Raw genomic sequence first — 13,449 nt, forward strand, 5'->3', positions numbered from 1 at the left:
ATCTTGTCTTTTTGGTGGATTCAATTGAATATAGGTTGAAGAGGATTTGTAAATCACTGAATTCTGTTTTTATTTACATTTTACAAAACGTCCCAACTTCACTGGAATTGGGGTTGTATAATAAGTAGACTTTATTTAACATGTTTAACTGTTAGTAATGTATTCATGTGTCGCATAAGTCTTCTCAATGTTGAAATATCCCAGGACTATCTAATGGATCAGCTTCTTAAAAAGAAAATCAAAAAAAAAAAAAGTGTGAACTTAATCTTCAATTTTTACAGGATTTCAATCAAACAACTTCACTATTTTTTGATACAGAAAAAATGCTGCTCGGTCAAAGGCTTTGCCTTCATCATATTATTAATTATTATTACTTTACAATAATATAATCGGAAGCGAACTTCCGCTTCATCCGGAAATGTAGTTTCCAGGAAATGAACCAAGCCTCGAATCAAGGCTTTGTGTGGATGAGTTCCATGAGTTCGACATATAGTTCAGTGGTTCGACACAAGCTTTGAAAGCGTGAACAGTTGTTTGACTTTGGGAAAGTTTCGACACAAGCTTTGAAGCGTAAACAGTTGTGTGATTTAGGGAAAGCTTCGACACAAGCTTTGAAGCGTGAACAGTTGTGTTTGAAGTTTCGGGGAAGCTTTGACTACTGACGCGTTGCCGCTTTGTGTAATAAAGCTCGTTGGCGTGCAGCAGATATGATGGAATTCCCTTTCGACGTGAACCAGCTCTTTCCTGACCGGGTATCCGTGTTAGACCAGAATCTTGTGGCAGGTCGTAGATCAGTAGGAAGGTAAGTGATTTAGTCTTTGTCAGTGAACGTGGCGCTTTGTGCAGCTTTGACAGTAAACAGAGCTTCAGTGGACACGCTGTGGTCCTCCGGAGAGACAACAGAAGTACTAAACAGAAGCCACCAGAGGGGCGAGGCTAACAGTTAGCCGCTCTGTTATAAAGCCTATCTACCACCGGCATCACCATGGTAACCAGCTCTAATCATATTTAACAGTGATTTGTCTGATCATGGTGCTGTGGGACAGGATTCTGTCAAACTACATAAAGCTGTTTTTAAATGACAAAAATAATAAAAAATTAAGGCTCCACAGCCCCAAACCCCCGCGTCCCTTAATTGCACTAAGCGGTTCAAGATGAGTGTGAGAGTCTGGTGGTATTTATTACAGGTAATATTATGTTTAAAATTAATTTCACTTTGATTTGCCAAAAACTAAAGTGATTTTATCTGTCTTTGACTTTTTCATAGGGTTGGGATGACTAGGGTACCAGTCGACTAGTTAAATACCATTAGTATTGAGGTAAAGTAAGTCCCTTCGGCTGCTCCCTTGTTTGCACTTGGGGTCGCCACAGCAAATCCAAGGTGGATCTGCATGTTGAATTGACACAAGTTAGGTGTACTTGTGTTATTCATATCACAAAGTTCTCAGCAGGATTTTTTTTTCTCAGCATAATGGGATAGAAAAATCACCTTAAAAAGTCGGGGTTTGGGGGAAGCCGTAGAGGAGACCTTGATCTGGTTCGATGTCCTGAGAGTCCAGCTCACCTTTCGTCTTTGCAAAGCCACACCTGCTGTTACGCGTCGAAATAAAATAAAGGCTCTTTAAAAAACAACTATTTTATTATTTGAAAAAAAAAAAACTTTTTTCTTATTTTAACATTAAATGAATGAATCATTAAACATGTCCATGAAGTCAAAGTTCAGTCAAAAAGACATTTGCACAGGTAGAAGAAGCCCTGCCCCTATTGTAATTTTAAAATATTCACAATCACTAGACTGGTGAAATTCATATTTTAGTAATTACACTGTCCTGATTGCAACATTAAAAGCAATTACATAGTCAGTAAGGATGCATTTTAATGTTGACATGACTAAATTAAAAAAATGATTTAGTGCATTTATTTATGATGTCTGTTTTTCTTGGTTGAAATGCAGATATGAATTAATGAATCTACCAGACTTAAAAATGTACACATTACTAAATCATCTCACCTGAAACAACAACAACAAATAAGTTATGGTTTTAATTTACAGACAAACATCAAAGATGTCTCAAGAATCTTCTTTTTTTTTTTTACTTAGAACAATTTTAATTACAAGTTATTTAATGTAAGAAAAAAAAACATCCTCCTTCTTGTCCAATGTCGGGAGTCGCTGGGAATTTCCTGGTTTTTAGTGGCTTGCAGTTCAAAATCTGAATATCTCTTCTAGAACTGTGAACCAGGAAAGGATAAATTTCAAACTCTTCTTTAATTTTAGTCTTAAATATTCATGAAAACATGGCATTACGTGTCACCTACAACCACGAAGAAACTGACTGCAGAATCTTCACTCATGCTCTTCATTGAGCCAAGCAACAAATGACGTTTGTGTTGATTAAAGCATGTAACACAGATGTTCTCGTTGTTGCAGTCAGCATTTTTGCTGCCCTCCAAGACGCAGGCATGGAAATGCTGTGGGTTGAATTTGGGCAGTTTCAGTCCATCAGTTGGTTGCCAATTCATGACATGGTGGTGAACCTTGGTCCAGACAAATCCATTGGCATGCTGTTTTTTCACACCTTCACTCGCTGTGATATTGTGTCAGTTTTTCATGACAAAGGCATAGGATGTTTGCCCTGAAATGACCCACGTCTTCAAGAAGTTCAGTCAGTACCCACCAGTCGTTGAAAATGCAGACCTCAAGATCCTTGAGAAGTTTGTCATAACTGTGTATGACAAGAACAGCACTACGGACACATTGTGAGGCAAGATTGGACTTGTTCACTCGAAAGCAAAGATCTTATGATGCCGTTCCACTGACAAGCTTATCTATCATGCAGCATGTGAAACAGTATGTTTACCAAGCAGGCTGCATATGGAGCCAGACAACAGTGTACAAAATGCAAACTGAAAGCCCTGCCAACTGGAGGGTGGCATTAAGGTGGTGAGATCCGGCAAGTCTTTTGGATGACCCTTCCACCAGTTGCCCTGAGTTGTCAGCAGTTGACAAAATGTTGCTGCAAGACCGAATGCTGAGGGTGATCTGAATGCTATCGCTTCAGCCTCAAGTGTACACAGTTGTGTGCATTCAAATGTGAGTGCTAAATGATTGACTAATCAAGCACATTTTTTGCAAAATGTAGACAGGAAGTTGACATCATCCTACCTACCAAGAAAAGTGTAATCATATGTCTAATGCACCAACCTACCCCAGATTAGTAGTACCACATCTTTTTATACTGTTCAAATGCAACACGTAGAAGTACTACAATAACTGTACATGTCTCTCAGGGGTCGAAATACATTTTTTAACCTACTTGCACTGGTGCTGGCAACAAAACAATTACTTGCACCAAAAAAAGTTACTTGCACAACCAAAAGTCACTTTCACACTGGGCCCACTTCAAGTTGCAGCAGGGAGGTGAGAACGCAGCCTGCAGGTTCTCTGCACAGAGAAATCAGAGTGCACAGTTTGGCTGCAACCAGACTGTATTTGATTCTCCAGAATGCACTAAAATGTATCATTTAGGGTCTACTTTTTCACAATTTTCACCCCCTGGACTCCCCCTATGGGTTAGCTAAGTACGCCGCTGGTCGGCACCTAAAATTTTGGACACCCTGATTTTTTTTTTTTTTGGACACCCAAAAGTTTAATTTCTGCATAAACTATGAATGTCAAACAGTATCAGCCACATCGTGCCCTAGTTTTTTTTAAACTTCAGTATGTGTGCGGTATTTCTTTTCTATGTTCATGTTGACTGATCTGATGGAGGGAGATTCTCAGCTCCCGGGGCCTATTTACAGGCATTTTCATATTTAAATAGGGGTGTGGAAAGGGAGGAGCTTGGTACATACAGTATGTCCACTTAATTCCACATTCAGTGGGTTGTACATAGAGAACATGCTTGGATCCATGCGTACACATACTTTGATACAGCTGATTATTTTTGTTCTCACGCCAGTTTCTGAGTTTTACCTTACGCCATGTTTCAGTAGGAAATTGATGCAAGTCTTTGTACATGAGGCCTCTGATCCGGATTGTGGATTTTGTGGACATTTGAATTTAATATTGAAAAGTCCATTTGTTGTACATTTTGCATTATATCTCAATCAAAAGTGCCTCAGTCACTCTCATTTTTTCTGTTATGGATTCACCTACACCACCAAAATTGGATGGAGGTTCAATTTTCTGCCTGTTTGTCTATCTTTCAGTTATAAGTCGGAAACCAAGTGCCAGAAAACAATAACAAATTGTGCATAGCAGAGATACCCAATGCTCTGTGAAAATTATTTGAAAAATAATTCAGAAACTGAAAAAAAATCCCTTTCAACACCACAAAAAACCTTTGATTCAAGTGCATGAACTAAATACATACTCCTGACTTTTGATCGCATCTAATTTGGAAAGCCACTTCTAACAGGACTCTGACTTTATAAACTTTTTTCGAGGTAAAATTTTTGTGGAATTGGAAACTAATGTTGGTTTGCGGCCTATGAGCGCCATGCTCTAGTTCTGATGGGAATATATTTGGAAATTACACAATGAGCTCTGCATAATAACCTGTTCATGTTTGCAGAAGAAGTCAAAGGAAGAATCACACACCATCATTTATGTGAACATGCACAGAGCTTGAAGCAGAAAGCTAGGCTTAACAAATCAAACTCTAGTGGTACCTGTTAGTTCTGAGCACGACCGTAGGGTCTGTCAAGCCAACTTCACATAGTCACAGCCTGGCTGTGTTGATCAGGCATCGTCCTACAGCCCTCAGGAGTTTATTTAGTAAGACGCCACATTTATCACTGTGTTTGTGTTTGCAGGCCAGATCTCCAAGCCCAAATAGCCATGGTAATTGATGAACTTGGAAAGGCCTCAGCAAAGGTATGTTCCCTTCTTGAGTACATTTTTGTTTATCATAAAGTAGCTTTGTGCCAGCAGGAGTGGCCAGTACATCGAGATCATAGTCATCACCGCTGTGACAGTGTACCACAACATGGATGGATGCAAGATACCTTCAACACAGTGAGAAATCAGTTTCCCCCATGTAATACACCTGCCAGGCCAGAAAGTAAAAAAAAAAAGATACTCACACAAAATAATGAAAAATAACACCAAATTTTAATTAATTTTCATTTTGGAGCATGTGCAGCTTAGATCAGCACTGTAAGGCTGAGGCTGTGATGATCAGAGCTTTTGTTCTTTTTCCCTCCTTATGTGTGTCAAACACCTGTTCAATACTTTTCTTACAGATGTAACCGGATATAAAGGCATTTTCACATGAACATGTCAGTTAACAGTCTTGAAAATCTTGTAAAACTGTGATTTTGTTGTGTGAATAATTAGAGTTCTGCACTGTATGAGTATGACTTTTTAAACCTTAACAAACATTAACATATCCAAAGTTTGTTGAACATTCAAAATGTGTAAGATTAAAAAAATGTTTAATTCGTTTTTCATTCAGATTTTATGTTTGAAGGAGCAGATTTGGAAAATCCAGGTTGAAATCTTGCTTAAGTAGGATTTTTTTAAAGAGGTCAAGCATTCTGTGAGTGTTTCCACACAGAATCTCCTGCTATAAACAACATTTAAACCAGACACATCTCATTTGTCTGCTGCCACCATGACCCAGAAACTGAATGACTGGATGAATGAATGAATGAATGAATGAAGAGCTTCTTTGAGACCTCTGCAACATATTAAACAGAAATACCCCAAATACTTTAATTTTACCTCATTTTATTAAAAAAAAAATACTACCCCACATACACACTCTGTAATGTCATCCAGTTACGGTGCATCCAAAAAGTATTCACATTTTTTTTTTTTTTTTTTTTTTTTTAATTTTTGGTAATGTATTAAAAAAAAAAATAAAGAAATGACATGTACATACGTATCCACACCCTTTGTTCAACACTTTGTTGATGCACTTTTGGCAGCAATTACAGCCTCAAGTCTTCTTGAATATGATGCCACAAGCTTGGTGCACCTATCTTTGGGCAGTTTGGCCCATTCCTCTTTGCAGCACCTCTCAGTCTCCATCAGGTTGGATGGGCAGCGTCGGTGCACAGACATTTTCAGATTTCTACAGAGATGTTCAATCAGATTCAGGTCTGGGCTCTGGCTGGGCCACTCAGTGACATTCACAGAGTTGTCCTGAAGTCACTCCTTTGATATCCTGTGTGCTTAGGGTCATTGTCTTGCTGAAAGATGATCCGTTGCCCCAGTCTGAGGTCAAGAGTGCTCTGGAGCAGGTTTTCATCCAGGATATCTCTGTATATTGCTGCATTCATCTTTTTCTCAATCCTGACTAGTCTCCCAGTTCCTGCTGCTGAAAAACATCCCCACAGCATGATGCTGCCACCACCATGCTTCACTGTAGGCATGGTGCCTGGTTTCCTTCAAACATGACGCCTGGTATTTACGCCAGAGAGTTCAATGTTTGTCTCATCAGACCAGAGAATTTTGTTTCTCATGGTCTTAGAGTCCTTCAGATGCCTTTTGGCAAACTTCAGGTGGGCTGCCATGTGCCTTTTACTAAGGAGTGGCTTCTGTCTGGCCATTCTACCATAAAGGCCTGATTGGTGGATTGCTGCAGAGATGGTTGTCCTTCTGGAAGGTTCTCCTCTCTGCACAGAGATATGCTGGAGCTCTGACAGAGTGACCATTGGATTCTTGGTCACCTCCCTGACTAAGGTCCTTCTCCAGTGATTGCTCAGTTTAGACGGGCTGTCAGCTCTAGGAAGAGTCCTGGTGGATTCAGACTTCCATTTATGGATGATGGAGGCCACTGTGCTCATTGGGATCTTCAGAGCAACATAAATGTTTCTGTACCCTTCCCCAGATTTGTGCCTCGAGACAAAATCCTGTCTCAGAGGTCTACACACAATTCCTTTGACTTCATGCCTGGTTTGTGCTCTGACATGCACTGTCAACTGTGGGACCTTATATGTAGACAGATGTTTGTCTTTCCAAATCATGTCCAATCAACTGAATTCACCCCAGGTGGCTGATAATCAGTCGACCCCTATTATTGGCAGTGTGCAGCTGATTTACTCACAGATGGATCAGATTCTTTATGCACAGTGTTTTAACAGGATGAATGTTTGTGTTACACAGGCGCAACAGCTAACAGCACCAGTAACGAGCGCTTCCAAGTTGCAGTCCAACAGTCATCTACTGTACCTGCTAAAGGATGGGGAACGCAATGGGTTGGTGTTGCTTTCTGCACACTTGTTTGTCTTGTTTGTGCACTGATGGTTCATCTGGACCTGCTCTGCAGATCTGTCTCCAACAGGGTTGAGTTCCTCCACACTCACACTCTTACCTTGCTCCTTCTGCTTTCTCCTCCAGAGGACGAGGAGTAGTTGTGGGATTTCTCAAGGTTGGCTACAAGAAGTTATTTCTGCTTGTGAGTTACAAATTGACTTTCATGTTTTGTCATTACAGGCTCCATGAATTTCTGCTGTTTTTCAGTATTTGTATTTGTACATGCTTGTTTTTTTGTATTTTCCACTCAGAATCAGCAAGGTGTGCACGTGGAGGCGGAGCCACTGTGTGTTTTGGATTTTTATGTGATGGAGAACCTGCAGCGACACGGCTACGGGCTGGCACTCTTTGATTTCATGCTGCAGGTGAAGCATTCTTCTGTCTTGGTCAGATGAATTACATTTCCAGTCTGATTTTATTGTGTCCACAAACAGCTAATCCCTGCTGTTGGGGTTCAGGCATTTATTGAGGTTTGACAGCTTCAGAGAAACCAGAAGGGTGATGTTTGTTCTTTATCCACTGCAGCACAAGAATGTCGATCCTGTCATCATGGCTTATGACAGGCCGTCGCCCAAATTCCTGTCTTTCCTGGAAAAGCACTACTGCCTGACACAAAGTGTCCCTCAGGTGCGTTCCACAGTTATTAAAAACATCAGCTATTAAAAGACAAATTTTCCTGGGGATTATCTTTTTTGGTATTCTATTTCCCCATGAAGCTGTTTACTGGTGCTGCAAAAAGTTTTGCATTGTGCACAGTTTCTCCAGTCACAGCCACAGAAGCCCCTTGTAAGTTTGTGTGGGTGTCTTGGTGGCTTCTTCTTCTTGCACTGTCACAATGTTTTTGAGAAGTGCCTCTTCCAGACAGATTTACCATACAGTACCATGCCGATTTGTATTTGTTAATGATTGATGTAAATTAAGTCTGAGACATACTCAGTGATTTCCCCGTGGGCCTGGAACATGTGTGTGACTTTGTGCCTTCCTCCATCATTGTTGTCAATGATGTAATTCCCCAAACATAAGGTTGTTATGCAGTACCTCAGACAGACTCTGAGAGAGTCCAAATCCATGAGGCAGCTCTTATTTTCAAAGTTAAAAGGCAGGCGATGTGTCCCCAAAATTTGGAACTCATTGAACCAAGAGTTGGACAGCTGTGTCTGTATTTTGGATTAGATTAGATTAGATAGAACTTTATTGATCCCTTGGGAAGACTCCCTCAGGGAAATTGAGGTTCCAGCAGGGTTAGGGTTACTGGCTGGTTTACTGGCTACTAGGGCTACAGCTATCGATTATTTTAGGAATCGAGTATTCTATCAGTTATTATGGCAATTAATCGAGTAATCGGATAAAAAGTACTTTTGCATTTTTAAACAACATCAATTGTCCAGAGCTCTTCCTAAGCAATGGCACAATGTTGCTGTGCCAAAGTCTTGACATTTTGCTGAAATGGTGATGGGATGTGGCTTTCTGTTCTGTTTTTTTTTTTTCCCAACTTGTAAAATTTAACCATTTTGAGTTTTTTTTTAAATCATTATTATTATTATTTTTAAAGGCTGGTGGACTGGGTCCCTACGTGATTTTTTTTTTATCCCTCTTTCTCTGTGATTCAGCAGATGCATTTCAGCTGGAGGTTGAACATGTAAGCCTCGCAGTCACTGTTTTTTTCTTAAGTTACTGTGTTTGTGAAGCATTGTGTGTTGCCCCCAAAAAAGCGAAAATTAAAAAGCAAAACACTCAGTGTGAGTCTGAACAAAACAGACAGCAGCCGGCTTCGACTGTGCCTACCCAGCCGTCGAGTCAGTAGTCACTCACCACGTCGAGCAGACCGTGTGTTTTTTAAAAATAGACAAACACACTGCTTCACTTTAAGTGCGCAGTAAGTCTATGTCAGATGATCAGTGTGGACCCTCTTTCTCTTAAAAGGCTTTATTTTACTCTGCGTTGCATTGGAAAGTGGTAGCTTTAAGGGCTAAACTATTAGCTGTTACACGGCCTGAGCGCATACGCTAGTCTTCTTCTGTTGTTTTTCTGGGGACATTACAGCGCCACACACAGGCCTGGCATATGTGCTACAGCATTAAACGAAGCTTCGAAGCACAGAATTTGCCTCGATCATTTTTTGTAATCGAATTATTTGAGGTATTCGAGTAATCGTTTCAGCCCTACTGGCTACTACTGTTCCTCTCCTTCCCATCCTCTGATTCCTGTTACTCCTCCTCCCCCTGAGTGAGGAGTTGTACAGTCTGATGGCCTGAGGGACAAAGGAGTTTCTCAGTCAGTTGGTCCTGCACTTGAGAAGGAGCAGTCTGTGGCTGAAGAGGCTCCTCTGGTTGCTGATGACGATGTGCACAGGGTGACTGGCATTGTCCATAATGTCCAGCAGTTTGTCCAATGTTCTCTGCCTTCGTCACCAGAGAGTCCAGCTTGATGCCAACCACAGAGCCAGCCTGCCTGATCAGTTTGTCCAGCCTGGATGTGTCCTTCTTGGATGTGCCAGTTCAGTTTATTTATATAGCTCCAGATCACAATAGAAGTGCCCCAAGGTGCTTCACAGGAGTAAGGTCTAACCTTACCCATCCCGCTGAGCAAGTACATTTACAACAGTGATCAAGAAACGTCCTTAGGAATAAACCTCAAGGAGACCATATTTAGAGGGGTTGCGATCTGCTTTGTCCATACTACCAATAACAAAATAAACAAGAGCAATCTGAGATTTCTGACATCCACCAAGAGTTGACGAGGACTCAAAATCAACAAAATATTGAGCAAATGATGTAAATACTTATGTACGTGTGATTTCTTAGCTGTTTTTTAAAAAATAAATTTACAAAAACTAAAAAAGAAATTTCATGTTGTCATTATGGGGTGTTGTGAGTAGAATTTTGAGAGGAAAAATGAATTTCATCCATTTTGGCTGTAACATAACAAAATGTGAAAAAAGTGAAGCGCTGTGAATACTTTCCAGAGGCACCGTAAATTGCAAGCAGTGCAGCATGAATATACTTAATCAACTTAAGTGCATGTATAGGCACTAGCCGCTGTGCAGGGTTTTCGCCAACCTTGTTATGAATGTGTCTGTGTATTGTCTTATAATGTCTAATGAAGTGGCTGCCTATATGGGGAGGACTCAAAACAGAATGGAGACGAGAGTCCAAGGAAGACAAAGGCAATATTTTGGTGTCGTAAGTGTGAGGTTTTCTTCCAAGAAAAGGTTTCAGAGTGCAGCAGTCCCTCACAGGGTTTAAAGGGCTTCCCTGTTTATGTGACTAAAGACAGTTAAGAAGAAATGGACGCTGAGTGCTTCAGACAAAAGACACATTGGACCATTCAGATTGTTTATAATAACAAGTCCAAAAGCGGCGTGGGGGTATGTTTTATAAGTAGCCCCATCAATTTCTGGAATCTTCTATGTTTAAAGAGGCATTCATCTTGCTGCATGTAATCCTTTGTTTGAGTGAAGAAAGCTGCAATAAATGTATGTTATACTTGGTTTTGTTTTTTAAATAACCTTATTTGGAAATGAAGTAGACATTCTGACTTCATACTGTTTGATAAAATGGAATATGTATCATCAGTGAAAATTAACTTTGAATATTTGTTTGCCAAGGTCCACAGTCTATACACCCTGTACTGTTTTCATAGAGAAACAATAAATAAAAAAATGTCAGGCATTACCGTAAGATAGGTAGATGGATTAAGATAGGTAGATGAATTTGATAAATCTATTTTTTTGAACCGGTGGCAGTTTCGTGATGGTGCTTTAATTTGCCCCAAACTTCAGTTTCTGTTCATAAACTAATGATTTTTTTTTTTTATATATCCTTCTCTTTAGGTCAACAATTTTGTGGTATTTGAAGGATTCTTCATCAGCAGATTAGGTAACACTTTCAGTGCCTGAATCTCATTTTTTGTTTTGCTGTGGTATGAAAAGGATGTCATGTCCTTGACTTGTGTTGTATTGGAGAGCAGAAGCTACATGATACAACAGGCGTGAATACGGCCCTACACACTGTACAACAGGCGTGAATACGGCCCTACACACTGTACAACAGGCGTGAATACGGCCCTACACACTGTACAACAGGCGTCAGTGCGGCCCTAAACACTCTACAACAGGCGTGAATACGGCCCTAAACACTCTACAACAGGCGTCAGTGCGGCCCTACACAATGTACAACAGGCGTGAATACGGCCCTACACACTGTACAACAGGCGTGAATACGGCCCTACACACTGTACAACAGGCGTCAGTGCGGCCCTAAACACTCTACAACAGGCGTGAATACGGCCCTAAACACTCTACAACAGGCGTCAGTGCGGCCCTACACAATGTACAACAGGCGTGAATACGGCCCTACACACTGTACAGCAGGCGTCAGTGCGGCCCTACACACTGTACAACAGGCGTGAATACGGCCCTACACACTGTACAACAGGCGTGAATACGGTCCTACACACTGTACAACAGGCGTGAATATGGCCCTACACACTGTACAACAGGCGTCGGTGCGGCCCTACACACTGTACAACAGGTGTCGGTGCGGCCCTACACACTGTACAAGAGGCGTGAATACGGCCCTACACACTGTACAACAGGTGTCAGTGTGGCCCTACACACTGTACAACAGGCGTGAATATGGCCCTACACACTGTACAACAGGCGTCGGTGCGGCCCTACACACTGTACAAGAGGCGTGAATACGGCCCTACACACTGTACAACAGGTGTCAGTGCGGCCCTACACATTCTACAACACGCGTGAATACGACCCTGCACGCTGTACAGCAGGTGTGAATACGGCGCTACACGCTGTACAACAGGCGTGAATACGGCCCTGCACGCTGTACAGCAGGCGTGAATATGGCTCTCCACAATGTCACTAAATGATTCAAAATTGTATCATTTCTTAATAATTGCATTATGTGTAAATTGACACGTAGAGTGTTTCCTTTGATTTCTGGGAAGGCTGAGCACTTTTTGAAGTGTCGTAGTATAAGAAGTAAGTCCTATACGCTACATGCACAATTATTAGGCAAGTGAGTATTCTAACCTTAAACTGTGTAGCCCTGAATGCTTATTGGATTTAAGCCATCTCAGGTGGTATGTATTTGTGTAATGAGAGAGTGCGTGGCCGAAAGTGATTAACACCCAATTTCAAGGTGTGCCTTATTAGTCATCGTCTTTATTCATTCATTTATTTTCCATGCTCTCTTACGCCAATCAAGGGTCACAGTGGGCCTGGAGCGTTTTCCAGCATTCATTGGGTGTGAGGCAGGGTTCACCCTGGACATGATGTCAGTCTGTCACAGGGCTACATATAGACAGACAAACACATTCACATCTACAGTCAATTTTGATGTTTCCAGTTCACTGAACCTGCATGTCTTTGGAAATGGGAGGAAGCTGGAGCACCTGGAGGGAATCCACATGAACACACAGAGAACGTGCAAACCACACAGCAAGGACCAGGTGGGAAGCGATCCCAGGACCTTCTTGCTGTGAGGCAACAGTGCTAGCCACTAGCCCGACAACCGGTCCGGCTGTGAATTGGGCCGGATACTGGCCCCCATTTTGGTGTGAGATTTCCCACTCCTAAACGACTAATAGGAGAGCAGCGCTGGAATTCCCTCTCCTAAATGACCAATAGGAGAGCAGCGGTCACGCCACATCAACGTGAGGCTGACACATGGGCTGACTTCAGCGTTTCAGCCGCCAACCAATCAAAGGGTAGGAGAGAGGCCAGAGATTTAGCAGACACTGGAAAGTCAAAAACATGTCAAATGTATTTCAAAGGGATGCAACACTCATGATATAGTTGAGCTACTGAGATGTGATCATCAATCAAACGGTTTGTTGCAAATAGTCAACAGGGTCGCAAGAAATGTGCGGAGAAGAAAAGATGCAAAATAACTGGAAAAGACTTGGGAAGAATTAAACGTGACACTACCGGGAACCTACTGTGCTCCACTGCACCAAATTCCAGAACTGCAACCTATCCAGAATGTCCGGGACTCCAAGGTGTTTGTTCAGTGCTCAGAGACATGGCCAAGGTCAGGAAGGCTGATATATGGCCACCACTCAACCACACTCACAAGATGAAATATCTAAAGACAGATTTTTCAAAGGTTTTAAGGACAGAAGAAATGGCAGCGACTCTTGATGGGCCAGATGGATGGACCAGTGGC

General features: G+C 41.6%; 1 protein-coding gene across 1 annotated transcript in view; it reads left to right on the forward strand.

The window, feature by feature from the left end:
* The first annotated feature begins 559 nt into the window (after positions 1 to 559).
* LOC117502044 (alpha-tubulin N-acetyltransferase 1-like) overlaps positions 560 to 13,449 on the forward strand; it is a 110,308-nt gene continuing 97,418 nt past the window's right edge. Inside the window, exons 1-7 of the mRNA XM_034161028.1 lie at positions 560 to 802; positions 4,819 to 4,879; positions 7,115 to 7,206; positions 7,349 to 7,406; positions 7,516 to 7,629; positions 7,790 to 7,891; positions 11,097 to 11,142. Coding sequence (XP_034016919.1) covers positions 708 to 802; positions 4,819 to 4,879; positions 7,115 to 7,206; positions 7,349 to 7,406; positions 7,516 to 7,629; positions 7,790 to 7,891; positions 11,097 to 11,142 — 568 coding nt within the window. The 5' untranslated portion in view covers positions 560 to 707. The remainder of the gene's footprint in view (positions 803 to 4,818; positions 4,880 to 7,114; positions 7,207 to 7,348; positions 7,407 to 7,515; positions 7,630 to 7,789; positions 7,892 to 11,096; positions 11,143 to 13,449) is intronic.

Source organism: Thalassophryne amazonica, chromosome 20, assembly GCF_902500255.1.
Source record: "Thalassophryne amazonica chromosome 20, fThaAma1.1, whole genome shotgun sequence".
Taxonomy (NCBI): domain Eukaryota; kingdom Metazoa; phylum Chordata; class Actinopteri; order Batrachoidiformes; family Batrachoididae; genus Thalassophryne; species Thalassophryne amazonica.